Here is a 20,776-nt window from a genome sequence, read left to right on the forward strand (position 1 = left end):
AATAAGTTCCCAACAAAGTTTCGGACAAGGCGTTAATAATCCTCTTTTAATAAATTATACTAAATTAAAGATAATCTTCGATTTATCATATTACTAAACCGCGATATCAAAATACACTTTCTCAAATTTCATACGGCAAAAGTAAGATTATCGAAAATTAATAAAACCCCAAAGTTTTCCGCGTGTTTTTTATTCCCTCCAGGCGAACCAGGCCGAATGTATACAAAAGAAACCATCAGCGACCAATAGAATAGCAAGGTTGTTTCCTACCTACCTTTGTAGTCGTACAGGTAAACCTGTAGCTGAAGACCGAGAGGAAGGACATTGCGACGAGATGGTGTCAATATTTAATTGAAATACGTAAGTAAGCACCGGGAAAAAATACTCGAAATGATCATGATTTTGTGACGAAATAATGTATGTTTAAATTCATTAACTAAAAATTGGTTAATATTAAAAAGTGTCGGTATCATATTCATTCTAATGTCCAACCTCGTTGAAAAGTACTATGTTCACGTAAGCAGAAAAGAGGGGAAGTGGTTGAGAGGCCATAGAAATACGGGTTACCCACCCGGTTCTATAATGTTTGTACTCGCGCACCTGAGATTTATTTATAACGATAGATTTCATTAAAAAAAGCTTTTATTGCTCGTAATCTTTCTTGTTACGGAGCTCTCTCGTATATAACAAAACACAAATAATGGTCACTTATAAAATTAAGTTTTTACATTTGACAAGTGTTTAAAAAAAAAAAAATTTGGCAAATATTAAAAAGCTAAACTGTTACAAACTAATACTTTAATTAAGAAAAAAATGGCAATTGACTTTCGTCAAAGAAATTTGTATACTCAACTTGTATATACACTTCAAAAGTTCGAAAGAAAAAAGGTTAATGAATAATGAAATCTTCGAAGTTACTTTTGTGACGAATGACTTTTTGGCTGAGGCTAAAATAAAATAAAATAAAATTAAACAATAGAAATAACTGCGAAATGCACTACGAGTTAGGATTCAACTCATAAATAAATAAATAAATAAATAAATAAATGAATGATGCCACATTTAAAGATATTTTAAGGTAAGTCAAAAAATGCGTTCGAAACGCTTGTAATGTGACATCAATAATTTGTCTCTACAGTGAATTTCCTTACATGATGCCAAGGCAATAATCCAGTGGGGAAAGGACTACCATGTGATCCTGGTGCGTTCTCCTGGTAATTATTAGCAGCGCCATGAGCGACGTTTTGATTGGCCACATGATTGGACACTTGTGGCGTAGCTCGGTAATCAGGCACTTGTAGGGTAGCTCGATGATCAGGCATTTGTAGGGTAGCTCGGTAATCAGGCACTTGCGGGGTAGCTCTGTGATCAGGCACTTGTGGTGGGGTAGTTCGGTGATCTGGCATTTGTGGGGTAGCTCGGTAATCTGGCATTTGTTGGGTAGCTCGGTAATCTGGCATTTGTTGGGTAGCTCGGTGATCAGGCATTTGTGGGGTAGCTCGGTAATCTGGCATTTGTGGGGTAGCTCGGTAATCTGGCATTTGTGGGGTAGCTCGGTAATCTGGCATTTGTTGGGTAGCTCGGTGATCAGGCATTTGTTGGGTAGCTCGGTGATCAGGCATTTGTTGGGTAGCTCGGTGATCAGGCATTTGTTGGGTAGCTCGGTGATCAGGCATTTGTTGGGTAGCTCGGTGATCAGGCATTTGTTGGGTAGCTCGGTGATCAGGCATTTGTGGGGTAGCTCGGTAATCTGGCATTTGTGGGGTAGCTCGGTAATCTGGCATTTGTGGGGTAGCTCGTGGATTAGGCGAGACATAAGCATATGCTGCTGGGTTTGGTGGCATGGTTCTCTGGTAAGTATTACTGGCATGGCTCGGAGGTATTACGGTTGTGGAAGTGCGCACGCGAGTGTATGGGGGTGGCGGTGGTGGCATTGAAGTAACCACTTCTTGTAAAATGGTTTGCCTGCTCCTTGACTGTAAGTTAGGCATATTTTGATTCGCAAAGTGCATTGGCATTGGGGTTTGTGAATGTCGTGGAGTAGGTTGACTTTGACAGACAATGTGTGAATGCCGTTGGTCAGATTGACCTTGGCTGACAAGGTGACGAAACATCGAAGATGCGGGATTTATTTGAGTAGGATGGCCTCGATTGACTGTGTGTGAAGGCATTGGAGTTATTGAATGTGGCTGCGTAAGCTGTCCTTGACTAACAGGGTGGTGTTGGGGCATTGGTGTTTGCATATTAGATTGAGTAGGTTGACCGTGATTGACAGGGTGTGAATGCGTTGCACTTTGCGAAAGGCTTTGAGTAGAGTGAACTTGATTGTAATGTTGTTGAATTGCATTGTGATTCGTTTGCAAACACATATGCGAAGTTATGTATGTTTCCGACTGTTGGCAAGAGGGGTACTGAAGAGTTGGTTGCCTATTTGGATCAGTATTTGTCTGTAAACAGCTACTTGACATTCGGACCTCGGTGGCACGAGTATCATGGTTGGTGAGTTGCCTGCCATTCGAGTGGTGAAGCGCGGGGTTTTCTCGAGTCGAACGATTGATCATATGTTGCATTTGCATTATAGGACCATTAGGCTGCTGCGTCGCGTCGTTACAGTTCGATTGTCCAGTATAATGCGCGTCGAAAGCGACGGATGCTACCGATTGTGAGCGAATGTTAGAGTCAACTTCCGATTGGTGCATCATAGAAATAGCGTGTGACGACGGATTCACGAATTGAGTTAACTGTCGTTGATAGTTCGATTCTTCCAAAGGCGATATGGGGCATTGACTATTATTATTAGCGCTCAAGCTAGCATCGTTAAAGTTACATAAATTAGAATGATTCGTCGTTGATTTATTTACGAGTATTTGGGGATGAGATATTGCACAACCTTTTTCGCGCGCCATAACGTAAGGCACACTTTGGTCGGGAAGTTTCGTAGCTGATGGAGTCGATTCCATTATAACATTTGTAGCGACTGATGACGGAAGATAGCGATTATTCGCCATAGCATTGTTATAAGGTTGTCCTGGATTTATAACGGCCCGCGGCTCGGAAACAGAACGCGCTATATTTCGATGTTCATTGGCGATTGAAGAAGACGCGATACTTGGTAATGGATTATTTCTATTTTCAATAACTGGCGGCGGGATCTCTGGATCAGTTGTAGGAACTGTGTTCTTGGCAGTACCAATACCTCTGCGCATATTTAAAGCTACGCTTGCCATTTTAAAAAATATATCATGATGACTTTCGTCAGGTCTTATAAGGTCTGCTAGAGCTGCTATAGCTGTTTCTAGATTTTTTAACACTTCTTTCTCAGAGGGTTTTCGACGAGGAGGTTTTTTTTCGGCAACCTCCTTTTTAATGTCACAAAGAAATTGGCAATCGTCGTCCTCGTCCTCGGGGTCATTTTTGATCTGCAAGATACGACGATCGATTAGAAATAATACAAAGATAATAAATAATAGACAAAGCCTAGATTATTATTATTATTATTATTATTATTACTATTATTATTATTATTAAAGAGTCAATCTTACCAATTCCGGTTTTTTAAGAACGTCGTCGATGAGCGGTTTTTTAAGAACGTCGTCGATGAGCGGTATTCGCACAGACGCGATGTGGAATATTAACCGTAACGTATTCAAATTTTCCTTTTTCTCAGGGAAGTCTAAATTTGCGAAGCTTTTGCTTATCTCCTCTGACTTCTCTTTCACTCGTTCTAACTCCCTTCGTAACTCTAGCAAAATTTCAGGGTCCATGGAAGAAATCTTTGAAGGTTCAATTCCTTCAAAAAAGGCGGTACTTTTTATCGAGAACTCGACAAACTTGGCGATTTCCTGTTGGATAAAAACGGCTTGATTTTCCGCTTCTTGATGTATTGGCATTAATTTCGCAGCAACATCAGCTCGACTTTCCAATAGTTCTTTTAATACAGAAGTTTTACTTTCCATTTCATTTTGAGCAATAACAGCTCGATTGAGCTTTTCGTTTTGAGCAACAACAGCTCGATTGAGCGCTTCTTCTTGAGCAACAGCGGCTCTATTCGCCATTTCTTCTCGACTCACTGCTTTAGCGGCTTCGGTTTGACTTTCAATTTCTTGTTGAATGGCTGCACTGAAAGCTAAATTTTCAATTCCTTGCTCAATGGCTTCGTTGGCGGTTAGTTTTTCCATTTCTTGTTCCGTGACCGAGACTAGGTCACGCATTGCTTGTAATCGCTTCGTCCTGGCGTTTATCACACCATAATCCGTGGGAGATTGAGACAGCAAATGTTTGAACGCTTCTTCTAATTTTCTCAAATTTTCTCTGTATTCGGCCAGAGTTTTCCGAATCTTTTCGAGTTCCGTTTCGTTCGGTGCTTTGGAGATTTCGAATTCTGTTTCGTTTGGTGCTTTGGCGCTTTCGAATTCCGTTTCGTTTGGTGCTTTGGCGCTTTCGAATTCCGTTTCGTTTGGTGCTTTGGCGGTTTCGAATTCCGTTTCGTTTGGTGTTTTGGCGCTTACGAATTCCGTTTCGTTTGGTGCTGTGGCGCTTTCGAATTCCGTTTCGTTTGGTGCTTTGGCGCTTTCGAATTCCGTTTTGTTCGGTGCTTTGGCGCTTTCGAATTCTGTTTCGTTCGATGCTACGGCGCTTTCGAATTCTGTTTCGTTCGATGCTTCGGCGCTTTCGATATCTGTTTCATTCATTGATTCGGCTTTTTCGAATTTTATTTCGTTCATTGATTCGGCTCTTTCGAATTCTATTCCGTTCGGGGCTTCGGCGCTCTCGAATTCAGTTGTCGAATCAGCTTCAAAGCCGGAAGTTACGCAGACTATTATAGGATTGAATTCGGGCATATCTGATTGTGAAAAATCATTGCTGGTTACCAATTCCGAAGAAACTTCGACTTCATTTGTGGAATCATTTGATGAATGTAATTCGATGGGTGATAGTGGTGGAATAGAATAAGGTAGAGAGGCAAGTGGTTTTGTTGAAGATACATTTTCACAACTATTTTCCGATTCACTTTCCATCGTGTTGCTTGTAAGTAGAGTTTCACGATCAATCGGCAACGGTACACTAAGTTTTGTACTAGGAGGTGAAATATGTATTTTTTCAATGTCGTGATATGGTTTGTTCATTGGCGTATTTGACAATTCTCGAGTTTCTTCGGAACTGCAGGGTGGGATAATATTTTCGTTAACTGAAGTTCGGGTGGTTTCTTGGGTCTGATTTACATCTCGAGGAGCAGCGGAAGTTGTTGAATGGCAAACATTCGATTGCTTATTGATCGATGTAGTTGACTTTAACCTCAAATTCGCGTACCACGTTCGTGGAACTGGGTCTATTTTGACTAATTTCCATGGCAATGATTCTGGCATTTTACTTCGAACGTTAATGGGAGGATTTAGAAAGTAGGAATGCCGATCAGGTGAAGTAGTTTTGCGGCTTATGTATAACTGACATTTCTCAGGATTAAGACCTTCTATCCTGCTGTCGGAAGGAGTTAAGCCTTTGTTCGATTGTTTCGAAATCTTACGCGATTTTGGAATTTCTAACGAAACGTCCGTACTATTTCTCTTTTCGTTTCTACAAGAATATTTTTCCGAAATCACAGCCTTGGAAGCGCTTGGGGTCACAACGTTTTCCACTGTCGTTTCTTGACTCTTTCGCCTTTTTTTAGCGCAATCTGACTTCTTCGTATCGTTAGGGTTTTTCGCGTCATTTACTCGCTTGTTAGACCTTTGTTTCTCTTGAACATTTCCGTCATTAAGCGGCAATTTTGAATCTTTTCTCGACATCTTCTTGCACTTCAGGCCATCCTCGTTATCTTTCTTTTCTTCGGATGAAGTACTCTTAGTTCTTTTCACCGCTTTCTGCTTAGAAGGAACGGTTTTGTTGGAAGATTTTTTAAAGCTTTCGTGCCTCGATTTCCTCAATTCTTCAGCGTTCAAAGATCGACTAGAGGCTAGCTCTTCCGGTTTTAAAATTTCCGTAGGGTCAAACAAGCGGGTCCCGACCTCGGACGAGTCAGATGGACTGCTCGGTGTGACGGTTTTCGAAGTGCCCGCGTTAAGGTTGATAACCAACTTCGTGGTGGCAGGTGCGTTTTGAATTTCTCGTCTCTGTTCTGGGTTAGAGCCTCGGCGTGATGGTCTTTTAATATTTCCATCTTCTAACGAAAACTGACGGCTAATTGAACTAGCCGGTGGTCTACGATTTGGCTTTATTGTCTTGACGGTAGTGTTAATGAGCGTCTCTGGTAGAGGAAAGTCATCATGATGGATGGGCGAATTGTTCGAGGCTTCCTCGTCATTTAACGAGTTGACGCTTGTCTTCCTTTGTAATTGTGCATTTTTCTTTTTCTCAGGAATCGCCTTATGGAATTGCGAATTGTTCGAGGTTTTCTTGTCATTTAACGAGTCTACGCTTGTCTTCCTCTGTAATTGAGCATTCTTCTTCTTCTCGGGCATCCCCCTATCGCTCAATTCGCAGTGCCAAGTGTAATTCGTATTTGGATAATGCGTAGTACGATCGACGGCCAATTTCTTAGAACTTTCGCGCGCTTCAATACCTCGTTCCCAAATTTTACGCGAGGCTTCCTTGTTGGAAGTTTTGTTCTTTTTCTTCGTTTTTTCTTTGATTAATTTTCTTAGCCTGGTAGGTTGCTTCGGAAATGAGTGTCTAGTGGATGCGATGACTAGAGTAACGATGGGAGAAACGTATAATTTTTGGGTGATTGTGTTGAACGACCTTGATAGAGCGATGTTAGGCAGTATATCGAAGGCGGAAGGAAGAAACATTCGTTCCGCCCAAATTAGTTTGGCAAGATGGCGACATATAAAACCATAAAAATTGATCCGCGAATTCGTTAGTCCGCTGTGAAATTCTGGCAAGTGGTTTAATTTCGGTGGGGCTTGATATATACGACTTGATAAGATGGAATAGCCAAAGCCACCAATTGATCTCGCATCGAGTGCTTCTGAATTTCGGCGCGAACCCACTCTTTCGCTATTGTCATTCTCATTTATATCTCGCAAGTAATCAAACTCAGCAATGACGGAAACATCCCCACTACTGGAACTAACCGAATCAAATTCGTTTTCGACTCCTAAGCGAACTGAATCGTAAGGCACTGTTGAAGTAGAGGAAAGGTCTTCGTCTTCCGAATCTGAGTCGAGGATGAGTCGAATTCCGTCGGATGACGCGCTGTCGTCGAGAGGGTCAAGCGCGTGGGACAAATTATTTATTTCCTGACAATCCAGGCTCTCGGGCGCTAAATTTTCGTTGGAGAAAGCGCATTTTTCTTGCCATCGTTTGACTTTAATAACCACTTCCTTTAATTTCGATTCTCGAATAATTCGTTCTAGTTTTTGAGGACCAGTAAGTTCGTCCTCGGAACTAGGGATGGTGATGTCCTTTTCTTTTTCTTGGGGTAAGTTTTCTTCGCCATTAATTTCGATACTGTCCGACGACAGATCTTCTAAACTTGGACTAGCTGCCCTTTGCGGAGGACTTATTATCTTCTTAGTAGCGTCCACTTCGGAATGTGAGACGATTTCGCGTCTCTCTGACGCGCTAGAAGACCTGGACCTACGCAGGTCGTAGATTAGTTTCGGAGCTCTCTCACTTTTCCTCCATCCATCATAGTCGTACCAATTGACACAGCTTACAGATGCGGGAACGTAATTGGGATCGTCTTCGTACGATCTTCGGCTTCTATTGCGAGAGTGGGAGCGTCTTCCCGGCGGCGAGGGAGATCGGGACCTTGAACGGTGCCTGTAACGTTTCGATCTCGTGTAGCGAGTGTGAAGTTCTGACGAGGAGAAAGACTCTCTCCCGTTTCTATCCCTGCACGACGTTCCGGGATTGGGTGATATAGGGCGGTGCTGTCCTCCCTGTAAAGCTCTCAGCCTCCCGTTCATTTCTTCTTCCTCTCTATTAGCTTTCACACGAGAACCAGGGGGTGGTTTATCTTCAGTGGGTGCTTTTCTCGCTCCGTTGTACGTCGATTCACCTCTACGATATTCTTTAAAACCTTCAGTTCCGTGGTGGTATTCAATAGTGTCGAATCTGGTGGGGTTCCAGCAAGCTTCTCTGTTTCTAAAAGGCGAAGGGGGTGTACGACGGCAGTAACTTCTTTCAACTGGGTTTTCGACTTCCACCCGCAATGGCGCGAAATTATTGTAGTTTTGATGAGATTCTTGAAAAGTAGTCGGCGTTATACTTATAAGATTACTATGGTCTCTTCCTCTATAATAATCTGGCATTTGGTTTTCATTTTCCCCGTAAAATATTTGCCGTCGAATGCCGTAGTTCTCTTCCTTTTTGCTAAAATATCGATAATTCATATTTCCGACGTATGGCCATATTCTTGTTTCCATATTTCAAAAAAACCAAGCTGAATTTGGGTTTTCAACCAGGCTGTGAAGTTAATACAATATTTATTTCATTTTAGTCAATTTCATTATCGAAGTAACTAGAACTGAAATCAACTTTGAACGCAAACAAAAAAAGATATTTAACGCTGATAAATTACCCGATATTTATTTATTAAAATACTCTACACTCGTCTATACACTTCCACTATATGGATTGCGTTACGAGTTCAAACTCCGCGAGGACACACGAGAGCCAGCCGACTTTCCAATCATCGTAAAACAATTTTTACCCATCAAAGCAATCCAATCTCCAAATCCAATATAAAACCCATTTTGTTAATATTTATTTCAAGGCCAAAGTTCGATCTAATCGTCTAGAGCACGTGGTACTTATTTCGACATTCATTTAATACGAGAGTTAAAGCAGAGAGAGCGGGGAGAGATTTTCTCTTACCCCCTAAGTGAAAACTATATAACCACTATCAGAAGTGGTATGAGACTAGAAGTGAAGGGCTCTAGCATTGGTAATAGATCCTGGCACTAGTGAACAAATTTGAGGATTTTATGCCGCTTCCCACGCGCTAAAACTAGAGAGAGAAAAATTGGTCGAGTTCCAAAAACATTTCCTACCCCCTTCCCCTCAACCTAAAGCCGCAGAACACGGACCCGGCTCCTTGAATCTAGTTCGGCCGTCTACCACCGCGAGCGTCTCACGTTTTGGAGGGAAAAATTCTGAAACCGCCACTAGAGGGCCAACCGTTTGTGTTTTATCAAGTCTTTTCACTAATGCCGAGTGAAGAATTTGGTTAGCTCAATACTTCTAGTATCATACCACTTCTGCCACTATCTATTTTGATTGTAAAAATACTTCAGAGGAATGCGTTTATCGGGATACCAGTGTTTCAAATTTTTAAACGTTCACAAGGTCTTAAAAAAAGGGGTCATAACTTACCAACTAGTTTCAAAAGAGCAATAATGTGCACACCCTTTCTGAACGGTGCATAAATTTATATTAACATTGATGTGCTTAGAAAAACAGTATCTAATCTAATCTAATCTAATCTAAATTTATGATATTGCACCCTGTTCCGCGAAACTGAGAGCAGCCTGTCAGAAATCAGTTCAGCCCAACCTGCCTCAAGTGTTTACTAGAATGCTGAGTCAGCAGCAAACGCTAAGGTTCTCTTCTAGGAACACAAGCCTATACAGTTTATTCCCCAACAATAAAAAAACACGCACGTGTCATTATTCTGGACAAAGAAAAATATTCCAGAGGTGAAGGACATTTCTTAGTTCAGAGAAAAAAGTTTTTGACCCAGCTTGAATGACATGTTTGTTCCCATTTGGGATTTAGTGTCCAATTTTAACGGTGGAATTTCGGATTTTGTATGATTGTCCATCAAGATAAGAGTTTCTTTGAAGGGCAAAGGTCGTTTGAAAGTTTTTTATTTTCTTTAAAAGAGGGAAAGTTTCGGCTTGAAATAGAATAGTACCCATTACCCCCTAACAACTAGCCGTCAACTTAACTTGAAACACTGTCAGTACACGGAAATCTCGTAAAGGTCAGGGATTTTGAAATTAGGCGTGAAATGTCAGGAAAATTTATATTGTCTTGGTAATTTTCCTACCCTGGTATAGCCCAAACAGTTTGGTATGTTATTTCGAAATACTTAAAATATAGATGTCAATAGAATGATTTCTCGAATTAACATTTTTGTGAAATAGTACTTGTACTTCGGAACGTATTTTTAAGATAAGATAAGATAGAAATCTATAAATTTGTTGACAAATAATAAACGAAAGATTCGCCATATCAAGAAGGGTATAAAAAGAGAAGCAAAACGTTGGTCTAGAGAGTTCTAACTTGGGACGTTTAACTATCAACTTCCAGTGGCTCTTTTCCGACTTCTAGTTGCTTCCTCTTTTCCGCGACTTATCGCAGCTACACAGAAATGCCAAAGAGGAAATGCCTTTCGTAAATCTTAAACCCATATAATAAGCGCGGTTACATGGGAATTTGAAAGCCGGTTTCAACCCGCCCTCATGTACCACCCGCAAGGGCGCTTTAAGAAAAACTTCCCCGAGATAAAGCGCGTTAACTAAAACTACCTCGGACAAGTGGTTTTAGCTCTAAAAGCGCCTTTACTGAGGGTTAAATCATAGAGACTATAACCCCAAGGAGTGGAAGGAATGCCTCAACTTGTTGCCCGTTATTCCGGTTTTTCCTGGTACAAGGCGACTTCCGCTAAGCAAAATTAAACGGGCTGGAAGCTCTCATGTACCAATTTAGGAGCAACATCATTATTTGCGCTTGTAGAGCGGGGGACCCGCCACTCCTTGGGGTTTATAGTTTCTATGGTTAAATCGCCTTTCCGTATTCATGTAACAACAAACGCGCTTTCCCTAAAGAAACAAGTTGTCCCTCTGGGATTTTTCCATTTTCGTACTTTAGGCAAACTTTGTTCATTATTTTGTGGTTTTTCTGTTTTTTTGTGGTTTTTTCAGTTTTTTGGGGGGTTTTCAATTTTGGGATGTTGTCGAAAATTATGAAGGGAAAAAAATAATGAGTCAGAAATCATTAAAACTGCAAGTTGGAACGATAAAGAATCTTTAACCCTGATTTCCCTAATTGGAGAGTTAAATATACTCGAAGCACTGGATGAGAAAAAACATAGGAATAAGGATGTTTTTAAAAGACTGCAGTTAGAAATGGAAGCTAGAGGATTTAATTTTACGTGGGAACAAATTAGACGCCGATTCAAATTGTTGAAAAGTAAAAATTCATCCATGTTTTACGATTAGGAAAAAAAAAACACAACTGTAAGCAACTACAGCTAGGAACAGACTGACAACAGAGAGAATTTAGAAGGGGAGTGGAAGGCCCCCCCCCTTTTACTCTATTAAACGTGATGACGCCCAAACAAGATGTCGCGTTGAGCTTTTTGGGGTAGGCGAGTTTCCGGTCACGTGTTCTAAAATCTATCTATTACAAACGCATCATACCGGAAATCGACCTGCCCAGATAACGTTTAGCAGACGACGTTGCGCTACATTCCAAACCACCCTTTCCACTCCCCTTCTAAATTCTCTCTGCTGACAACAGAGCTACTTCTAAAGCAAAATCGTCCCCCGCCTTGCCAACCAGTTACCTTCTCTCCCTTTTCTTTATACCCTCTATGAAGCGATCAAAGTCAGAAGATAAGGGATTCGATATATACTCAAACATTTTCAACACTGCTTGGCTTGGGACAGGTATGACAAATAAAGAAGGATCTCTCAGCGCTTGCTACTGCTAGTAGTCTCGGGCGACTTAAAATCGGACCATTGTCAAATTGTTTACAAGAAAGAATTTTGCAGGGGGTCCGAACTCCCAAGGTTAACGGACAATGAAATTACAAGTTCCATCCCCCCCCCCACTTCCAAGAATTACACGAATTTTCCACGCCTGCATGCCTCTAAACGGCCCTAAACAGGCTCGTGGGTCACTAGAAGGTCGGTGGACTGGCCCACTCGGGTCTTAAGATGGAATCGGGAGTTATTGTCCTGCACGTGCACTTGTCAATTCGATTTTATGGCTTTCCTGAGGGGGAGGGTCTTCACCGCCCTTACGCTTTTGTTAAAAGAAAATCAAACGTTTCTAGGTTTTGCTATTTATAGAAGTTTAGACAGGCCTAAAGCTTCTAAGATTTGTAATAAACTATTTTATTTTCTGTTATGGGACTGGGAGGAATGGAAAACGTTAAAACAGGTTTTGGGGGAACGGAATTAGCGCGATGAAGGCTAGATGCTATTCGAATGGCAACCTCTGGGAACAGGTGCCCACAAGGGGCTAGAACCCCCCCCCCCTTTTTTTCTTAACTGCGCTTCGGAGTTGACAGTAATTTTTGAGAAAATCTAACTAAGGTTTGGAACTGAGTGTGATGTGATCTGAATCGAACATAACGACAAGCTTTTCAGTCCGTTGTAGATAGGGGACAGGGGTTATATTCTCCCATATACCACTAAATAATCTATTTAGCGAATAACTGTGATTTTTTTAACATTACGGGATACGGGAGGGTATGGGTTATTATCAAGAAGGGCCTTATCTTATCTACCGGCCCTTCATCACTATCTATGGAAGAATCTAAGCTAAAGACCACAAAATTGGCAAGGGAAAGTTTCTTTTCAAACTCACGCTACCTGTAGGGGTCCTACGACATTTCCCTATTATGGTGGGGGTCTAACAATAAGCTGGTTGAAGATAATTGGGAACCAAGGGTAAGTACGGAGTTGAATGTTTATAGTTAGATATAATGGATATGAAGGAGAAAGAAACATTTTTTTTTTAAATAAAATATAATAGTGGCCAAATATGTGTGGACAGGGCTTACATAAAGAAATCAATAGTTGAAAACAAGCGTTTCGTTTCACCAAAAATAAATAATATGTGCATTAGTGTTGGATTTTAACAGAGTAGTAAGAACCGTTACATCCCCCCAACAAATAAAACTGGTTCTATGTGTGAGTAGAGTCGCTAAATTTATATTACTGGATGCATTAAGGTTTTCTCGATTAGAGCAGGGAGTCGAAATTAAGTATGTAGCTGGCCGTAATCCCCCCCCCTTTCTCGGTTTTTATTTCAGTGCAGCGTTGTTAGGACAACCAAGTACTGATTCAAACGGAGCTGCTATTGCTAGCGCTTCTCTATCGACATCCTAATGGTCTAGCAACACGGCGGGGGGGGGGGGTGTTAAAATACCCTTAAGGCTTTTGTAAAAAAGGAAACCCCACCCTAAACCTCCCTTCACCAATACCCTCTTCATTAAATTTGAAAAAAATTGACATTTTTGAACTTACCGATCCAATAAAAACTGCAACAGATTTCTATCATAATTGTTTTAAAATTTTTCGTTTCTGCAGTTACAATGTCACTGAAAAAAAAAAAAACAATAGTTCCAATTATAATTTATATAATTATCTAAGAGCCTAGTATGTTTTCATTAAACGCTTACTCAAAAAAAAAAGCTTAAAATCATGATAAATATTAAAGGGGTAATATTTGCAGTCAAAATCCAGAAAAAAAATCAAATTAGAAAACTTGTTTTTATATGTGACTTTTCTTCACCTTGCAACCGCCCTTTTTATCTAATTAAATTTTTTTTTCAAACAAGTCTTAAATGAGGTCATTCATTGAAAACTTAATAGCTCCTTAAAATGATATTATGCATAGCTAATCCAATGAGTCTCACCAATCTCCTCTTCCTACGCCTAAACTCAAACTCTAACTCTAACTCTAACCATGCTCTAAGCTAGGCTAGACGCTATGGGATGGACGACGTAAAGGCGGGAGATTGATAACCAAACTGGAACTAAACTAAAACTGAAAATGAGGGAGGGTAGCAGCGTAGCTTGGGGGTTCTCCCCCCTTTTACAAATTTTGGATTGCTATTCCGATTTATTTAACGATTTAAGGCTAATAATTCTACTATTGAAACTAATTTTCTAATAGTATTTAAAACAATTACTATGCGACAACGAATTATTTTTTAAATTTTTTTAAGCCTCGGCTTGAGACTTTAGTAAACATTATCGTAACATTTTTGGTTTGCTACTTTCGAACTCCAAAAAACACACCATATTCTTAGAAGTTTTTCTTTATCCTTAGTTTTTTAATTAAACTTACCATTATGATGATATCTTTGCATTTGCAAGCGTTGAAGACGCAACAACAACTACGGATGGACTTTTACGCGGTAACGCGAATGTTCTGAATCGTCTGCTAGTAGACGGCCCACGGGCCACGGCCTAGACAGACTGGTACCCCCCCTCCTCTCTGGTGTGGCGTCACTGCTATTCAGGCCAGGGCTGTCCATAAGAATTTTGAGAAATTGATTATTTTCTCAAAATTCTTCATATAGAATTGGCATTTATTTCCAGTCCATCTTAAGCAGAGAAACTACAGTGGGGCCTTGCTCAGTTTAGGTACTTATGCTCTTGAAAGATGCACAAAACTAGTAATTACGGAAGAGCAAGTTACGACTGACTTAAGACGAAGGTCATCACCATCTCGCCTTCCTCCATGCTTTCACTGTCAAGATTTGAAATAAGACAGTTATAATCAAAATTTCTAGATATTCTAGTGTCGTTTCCCTCTGGGTTACAGTTTTTGTCTTAATAATGTGCAATGATAAAGCCCATCACTCTTTATCTTCCCAAATATACCAGTACTTAACTCTAAACAAAAATTGGTATGAACTGAAAGAGCATTGCAATGAAAAAGATAACATTGCCTATTTGAAAGGTAGGCCAACTAAAGAAGACTTTGAAAGCCTCATTATTCCAATGTTACCTCATGAAAAAACGGAATGCCAAAAGCTTCAAAATTATTTTAAAATCTTTAATTGTGATTCCTTAACAATTGCCATGGTTGATGAAGACTCTACTGTAGTGTTTTATAATTTACAAAGAGGATTAAACCCTCCACCAGCTCCTAATATCAATAATAATTCAGACTATTCTGATATGTAAAATAAATAATTCCCAAAACATTTTTGATGAATTTTTATTATAAATAAATCTTATATACAATTATTTTTCTTTGCAATTAAAATACAAGCATACACGTTATTTTTACAAATCTTTTTTAACTTCTTCACCACTAGTTTGTTCCACAGTTTTATTTGTTGGTTTGTTCTATACAAGACAATAAATACGTAAATTCCATGATCATCATTGTTGGAAGGTTGATTATATAATATACTTACTTCAGCTTTATTAAAACTAGATATTGGACACTTTGCAGCTTCTTTCTTTTCAGGTACTTCGCTATTATCCGCGTCTGTAATTGGTTTCTTTGTTTCCCAAGGGTTCCAAATTTTTAAGGCTAAAGGCTGAATAAATTTGTACCATATCCAAAGCAACAAAGGTGCAACAATGCACGGAATACAAACCATGATTTAGCCTAAATGATCAGAATAAAATTAACTTCACATTTAAACAAGTTTATATTATGGATCTTATTACTTTTAATAATAATTAAATTTCGTTTAATTGTAAACTCTTAGGTTGGAATGTATATAATTTTGGTCACTCAAAAGTCAAAACCTCTCGTCACTGTGATTAGGATTAGGCTTAGCGACTGGATATTTCCGAATTCCGATTTCACAAGAGGTCAAAGTTCAGTTCAGTCGGGTTTAGTGCTGCCTTCTATCGGTTAAATCATAAGTCTATTATGTAAGGTCCCCATAAGTCAGAAACAAAGTATGTTTAAGTCACGAGCAAATGCCCCTAATGAAGGAAGCAGGTAAGGAAATTTCATCGCCCCCTGTCGGACTCTGGAGGTACCACAAAGCGGAGCTGACGTAATCGAATTTCGTATTGCGCATGTCTTAGTCTTAAAGATTGAATCGTAGGCAGGTTTAAAAATGGCGGCGGCCAGGAATGGAGCTGGGAGGTATTAGCCTAAACTCAAGTAGTATTTAAATGAAGAAGTGCATTTAATTAACACATAAAGAGGTAGAATGTATTCAAGGTTAGTAGAAAACAATTTACACGAAAAGTATTTAGTGTTACTATTAGATTATCTTCTTAACACCGTTAAAGATGTTCAATCTGAAGTTAAGCCAGATCCATTACTTCAGTCAGTTAACTGAAAGTGTAGCTTTTTTTCATCTTGTAACTTAACTTAATCCTCCACTTAAAGATGACAATGACCGCTTTTATTTGTCTCCGCCATTATATTTAAAGTATGTGACATGATTTTACCAAATAACAGCAATGCAAACGGTACCCGCCGCCGTGAAAAAGTTGAAAGTCCTATCCTAACTTCCGGTATAGCCAAACAGCCTAGGAATCATAGATGGCGCTTTTATCGTACCCGCCAAATTTTCAAAATGTTAATACGAGTACAATGCCGGTAGTATAAGACCTAATTGGGGACTCATACTTATGGGGACCTTACATAATAGACTTATGGTTAAATTAAAGGCGGTTTATTTGAAAATTTTACGAAACGTGACTTCTTAATAGACTTTTAAAAAAATATTTATTTCAAATGACGAATTAATCACGTTACAATCCATTTAAATCACATTATTACTGCAAAACAAAGCGCGCAAGGTTACAAAACAAACAAAAATAAAGAGTAAAAATGTAAAAAACTGAATGTTTCCGTAGCCCAAGACAATTGACAATGTATAAAAAATGAATAAATAAAACAGCAGTTGTCTATGAGCCAATATACGCAAACTAATTCTAGGAGGAAGGGTCATTAATGATTCATCATGATCACTTTTTCGACAAACAAGAGGTTCAGACAATATTTGTCTAGAGATCTTTCCAAGAAAATCTGGTCTGTTGTAAAATGTAATGAACTCATCTTTGAACTGTAAAGATAAGATAAGATAAGATTAAATATAATAATTAAGATCCTTATCCCAGACTTCAAAAAGTTAATTAAAGGTTTACTTTATCATTAAGTTGCGTTGATAAACGGTACAACAGTCTGACCAAAAAGGCCACTTCAAATGTTCTAATTGGTTGCAGGTCGGGATTGCCTTGATATTTTACAAGATGGTAGGAAATTCTTTCTTTAGGCACTCTGGAAGGTGAGGCTGAAAATGATCTTGACCAATTTGAATCTTGAAAAGAATCTGATTCTCTTTGGGCAGCGTTTTCTTCAATAGTTGGCATAGAAAGCTGAAAAATTATTAAATTAAACACAAAAATGATTAAAAACAAAGTCTAAAAAGTATAATAACATAATTACTTTGAACATGGCACACAACTGAGTAGCTGAACTATTCAAATGAGCTTCAACTTTCCGCATATCTTGCAGAGAGACATCCCTGGTATCGTATTCACTAGATGAAAAGATATCCATAAAAGTAGTCCACCAGCTTTTACGAATTTGACTTATTTCATTGACTTTGGCATCAACTTTAACTTTGGCTTCATTTATGACAGTTAAAAGTTTCAAAACCTGAAATAATATTGTCAAACTTTTAATTAATAATTATTATATTTAAAAATATAAGCTAAGCTTATAGTTAAATAATTAGAATAGATACTCACTTGAGCTCTAACTTTTGCTCCAAAAATAGGTTCATAATTGTACCCTGTGCCTTCAAGTTCGTAAATCTTTTGCCGAACTTGACTATGAATGTTATTAGAATGTGAAATGGTGGATTGAAATAAAATCGAGGTGTTTAATTGTGAGAGATCGGGTTCTTGAAGTTGGTTTTCAACTAAAATAAAGAAAGTGAATTGATTAGTGATTACTAAAGTATGGGCTTTAATTAAAAGGTATAAAAAAGAGATCAAAGATACCTTCCAATATCATTTGTCTCAAATTAGACAAAGAGAAAACCTTTGCAACTCGAAACAATAAGTAAGATTGTCTTGGATTAATTAAATCCAATCGAAAGAAGCATGGCAATATTTTTTGGAAAATTACAGAGTAGAATAATAAATTTTCCGCAATAAACTTTTCCCTAAAGAGAAAATTTACATTTTATTGAAGAACTAGAAGTATATATTTCTTAAAATAGTTATATACCATTTGGCATCTACAGGTTTAGCATCAGAATCAGGTCCAGTTTCAAGATCCTGGTCTGATTTTTCATACCTCCAAGGTTGAATGTAACTAAGCCATGTTTCTAATGGCTATAGTCATAAAGATAATGTGAAATAAATTAATTTTACATGTTTAATTAAAAAAAAAAAACACAGAATATAATATACCAATCTAAATGTGGAATCTAATGGCCATCTTGAGAAAGATAACTTTAAAAACGTGTAAAGTTTCTTCTGAATGGATCGAGAGACAACATTCCTTAATAGTTGAAGAGAATAATATTGTAGGAAAAATAGTATTAACAGGGAAAGTTTAAGACTTCAATTCAATACTTCTTAAACTCATTCCAAGGATTGTTCGCTTCAAAGGAAAGATTTGAGATGATTTTCTCATCAGATTTAACAGCACTGTTGGTGAAACTATGCAAGTATTTGACAAAATGACGAACCAACTGCATTTGACAGTGGCTTGGGACAAATGACTCCTAGGATAAGCCAAAAGAATGAAGGAACTATAACTATAACTATAAAGTCCTCAACTGTAGAAATTTGTCCTACTTGAATAATTGGACTAAAAATTATATTAGGAGAATCATCACTGCTCAAATTGAGCCAAAACTCGGCCAAAATGAGAATCAAGACTTGGGATCTCCATATCTCTTCTTGTAAAAATTCTGAGCCATTAGAGAATCCTTCTACTGATTGAAAATCCGCGTAATTTCTCTTTTCAGTGGAATAAATGGAAGGAAGAAATGATTTGTTCGAGAGACTTCTTATGCCTTGAGACCTGTCTATTTGTTGTCCATAAGAATTAACATTGGAATTCCTATTTAAATTTAAACTACGAGTTACTTCAAGTTCAAGTTCAAAGTTGTTTACAGAATTTTGTAATAACAATATAAATACCCATATGCATTTGAAAATGTCAAAGAAGTGTTACTGAGAGGCAAGAAATAATTGAAATATTGATCTAAGAGGCAAGGATATAGAGAATCCGACATTGTGGTTGGAAAAACGGCCCCTTTAGAGTAGGAAGGGTTGACTACTAAGTAGGCAAAATGAAAAAAGTAGTACTCAAAAGGATCTAAAATTATAGTTAAGGGAAATATAAATTAATTTTGCCTTAATTAGCCTTATTCCTGATCAGCGCCACCTACCCATAGCGGCGACTTTGAAAACTACTGTAATCGGCAAGCCAATCAGAAGTCGCTAAAATCTGGTGACGTCACTGACGGGCACTCTCGGGGTCTTACCAAAAATGACGTCACCAGATTTTAGCGACATCTGGTTGGCTTGCTGCTTATAGTAGTTCTCAAAGTCGCCGCTATGGGTAGGTGGCGCTGATCAGGAATAAGGCTAATTGGCCATGTCTAATCAGCGCCACTAGCGGATGGTCTGAGAACTACTCCCATAGAGTCTAGGTATATTTAAGCGGGTTTACAGAATTTCCGTCAGATGGCGCGGCGTTCGAGCCACCTGGCTATGATTCTGCAAACCCTCTTAAATATACCTAGACTCTATGGGAGTAGTTCTCAGACCATCCGCTAGTGGCGCTGATTAGACATATGGCCAATTAATTTAATTTCAATAAGAATCAAGGATACTAAGGGTGATATTAGAAGCCATTCTTCCAGGGCCACTATAAGGGATTTTATGGTTGTATAGAGCTGGTATATTTCCTTCTTGAAGTAAGTGTTGCGTGTTTGTCTAAAAATATGATATATAATACAAATTCTCAGCTGTATTTCTCTCCCTATTTTCTATTTCTATAGTTTCCACCCCCCCTTATTTGTTTTATAGTGAGTCTTACAGGTAAACAATGAACAGGAAACTCATATTGAGTTCTACCATCTGCTACTAGTTTATAAGCTGTAGTTATCATGGGTCCTCTAGGAGAGAGAAACTCCATAACGGACATAAAGTTGGATATATTCCGAGTTCTAGCTATTTCCATCAAACCCCATCCTCTACCATGGTTGGCTCCAAAGCCAAATATGTTTTCAACAATATAAGAAAACAGGTTGTAGAGGTCCTATATGGTCGTACAAACGTCATAAAGTGACTGAGTATTATTAGTTTCTTTCTATCTCTGAAATTAAGAGTAATGGCACCACCCTCCCTTTGACTGTATTAAACTCTATGCGTAGTTAACATGGAGTGCCACTACTCTATTGCTAAGTATATTTTAATCAACCTTGTGACTGGCTTCTTGAAGATATCGAGTTAACAAAGCACATCTCTCTGGTAAACTTCGGTTTAGTATGTTTGAAATGTTATCTTGAATCAATTTCGGTTGGTTTGACATTTCCTACACAATCGTTTTAAAAGAAAACAAAGTCGTTAAGAGTGATTAGTAATTAGAAAACTCATCTTACATTCTGACTAACTGTATGATGATGCATATTATGTTACAGATGTCTCCTTTTCTTATCAAAATAAAACCAAATAGGAGAACTAAATATTAGTTATAACGTGTAATAAGTTACTAACACGACGAATTATTAATTAGGAACATTATTAATATAATTAAAGTAATTTACGATGCAATCCTAAAGAACAACTTTAGCATATATAGTAGCAGACGACAAGAAATATAAGTACTTCTTAAAAGGCGGGAAATAAGGTTGTGATACCATGGAGTAGTATTATGGGAGTGCTATATGAAATGTAATGTATTTAAAGAAATATTTAAGTTTACTCCAATAAATTTGCTCCATGGGAAATTCCAATGGAAAATTCAATTTTCCCGCGAATTTTCCAGCCTTTTGAGTTTTGACTAATAACTACGTCGGTGCAGTATGAACTAATGTTCATGTCGGAATCTTTTGAAAATTATCTTTTTCTAATAAACGGTG

General features: G+C 38.5%; 3 protein-coding genes and 2 long non-coding RNA genes across 6 annotated transcripts; 2 read left to right on the forward strand and 3 right to left on the reverse strand.

The window, feature by feature from the left end:
- Positions 1 to 985, forward strand: LOC149691993 (uncharacterized). The gene is made up of 2 exons (XR_016382592.1): positions 1 to 141; positions 203 to 985. It is a non-coding gene; the product is annotated as an uncharacterized LOC149691993 (long non-coding RNA).
- On the reverse strand, positions 625 to 14,172 carry LOC149691994 (uncharacterized). Its single transcript, XM_089867615.1, has 5 exons — positions 14,032 to 14,172; positions 13,206 to 13,279; positions 3,543 to 8,409; positions 1,152 to 3,419; positions 625 to 947 (listed from the first exon to the last, which is right to left on the reverse strand). Exons 3-5 carry the CDS (start codon positions 8,367 to 8,369, stop codon positions 915 to 917), a joined length of 7,128 nt encoding a protein of 2,375 aa, XP_089723741.1. The 5' UTR covers positions 8,370 to 8,409; positions 13,206 to 13,279; positions 14,032 to 14,172; the 3' UTR covers positions 625 to 914.
- Positions 14,173 to 14,304: 132 nt separating this feature from the next.
- Positions 14,305 to 14,924, forward strand: LOC149691995 (uncharacterized). Its single transcript, XR_016382580.1, has 2 exons — positions 14,305 to 14,596; positions 14,654 to 14,924. It is a non-coding gene; the product is annotated as an uncharacterized LOC149691995 (long non-coding RNA).
- A 54-nt stretch (positions 14,925 to 14,978) lies between these two features.
- Positions 14,979 to 15,301, reverse strand: LOC149691996 (UPF0729 protein GD16342-like). The gene is made up of 2 exons (XM_089867525.1): positions 15,113 to 15,301; positions 14,979 to 15,041 (listed from the first exon to the last, which is right to left on the reverse strand). Exons 1-2 carry the CDS (start codon positions 15,299 to 15,301, stop codon positions 14,979 to 14,981), a joined length of 252 nt encoding a protein of 83 aa, XP_089723651.1.
- LOC149691997 (sphingomyelin phosphodiesterase 4) lies at positions 15,113 to 20,507 on the reverse strand. 2 transcript variants are annotated; one of them, XM_089867638.1, is made up of 15 exons: positions 20,309 to 20,507; positions 20,116 to 20,229; positions 19,732 to 19,953; positions 19,526 to 19,628; positions 18,828 to 19,005; positions 18,480 to 18,747; positions 18,255 to 18,406; positions 18,090 to 18,180; positions 17,905 to 18,011; positions 17,676 to 17,839; positions 17,421 to 17,593; positions 17,116 to 17,328; positions 16,815 to 17,045; positions 15,372 to 16,732; positions 15,113 to 15,309 (listed from the first exon to the last, which is right to left on the reverse strand). In XM_089867638.1, exons 1-14 carry the CDS (start codon positions 20,321 to 20,323, stop codon positions 16,430 to 16,432), a joined length of 2,334 nt encoding a protein of 777 aa, XP_089723764.1. In that variant the 5' UTR covers positions 20,324 to 20,507; the 3' UTR covers positions 15,113 to 15,309; positions 15,372 to 16,429. The 2 variants fall into 2 exon arrangements, with proteins under 2 accessions (XP_089723764.1, XP_089723763.1); XM_089867637.1 differs by having other exon boundaries at positions 20,297 to 20,507.
- Between the last annotated feature and the right edge of the window lie 269 nt (positions 20,508 to 20,776).

Source organism: Phalangium opilio, unplaced genomic scaffold, assembly GCF_054372755.1.
Source record: "Phalangium opilio isolate 3A_F unplaced genomic scaffold, DU_Popi_V2 ptg000024l_1, whole genome shotgun sequence".
Taxonomy (NCBI): Eukaryota; Metazoa; Arthropoda; class Arachnida; order Opiliones; family Phalangiidae; genus Phalangium; species Phalangium opilio.

Excerpts from the sequence above, each read along its gene's own strand:
- LOC149691996 (XM_089867525.1), bottom strand. The coding sequence starts at position 15,301 with ATGGTTTGTATTCCGTGCATTGTTGCACCTTTGTTGCTTTGGATATGG. Across the intron at positions 15,042-15,112 it reads CTAGTTTTAATAAAGCTGAA|AACAAACCAACAAATAAAAC; the intron begins GTAAGTATATTA and ends TGTCTTGTATAG.
- LOC149691997 (XM_089867637.1), bottom strand. The coding sequence starts at position 20,323 with ATGCATCATCATACAGTTAGTCAGAAT. Across the intron at positions 19,629-19,731 it reads TTCCTGTTCATTGTTTACCT|ACAAACACGCAACACTTACT; the intron begins GTAAGACTCACT and ends TCATATTTTTAG. Across the intron at positions 17,840-17,904 it reads AAACCTGTAGATGCCAAATG|GGAAAAGTTTATTGCGGAAA; the intron begins GTATATAACTAT and ends TTTTCTCTTTAG.
- LOC149691994 (XM_089867615.1), bottom strand. The coding sequence starts at position 8,369 with ATGGAAACAAGAATATGGCCATACGTCGGAAATATGAATTATCGATAT. Across the intron at positions 3,420-3,542 it reads TTCTTAAAAAACCGGAATTG|ATCAAAAATGACCCCGAGGA; the intron begins GTAAGATTGACT and ends CGTATCTTGCAG. Across the intron at positions 948-1,151 it reads GATTATTGCCTTGGCATCAT|CCTCAGCCAAAAAGTCATTC; the intron begins GTAAGGAAATTC and ends ATTTTATTTTAG.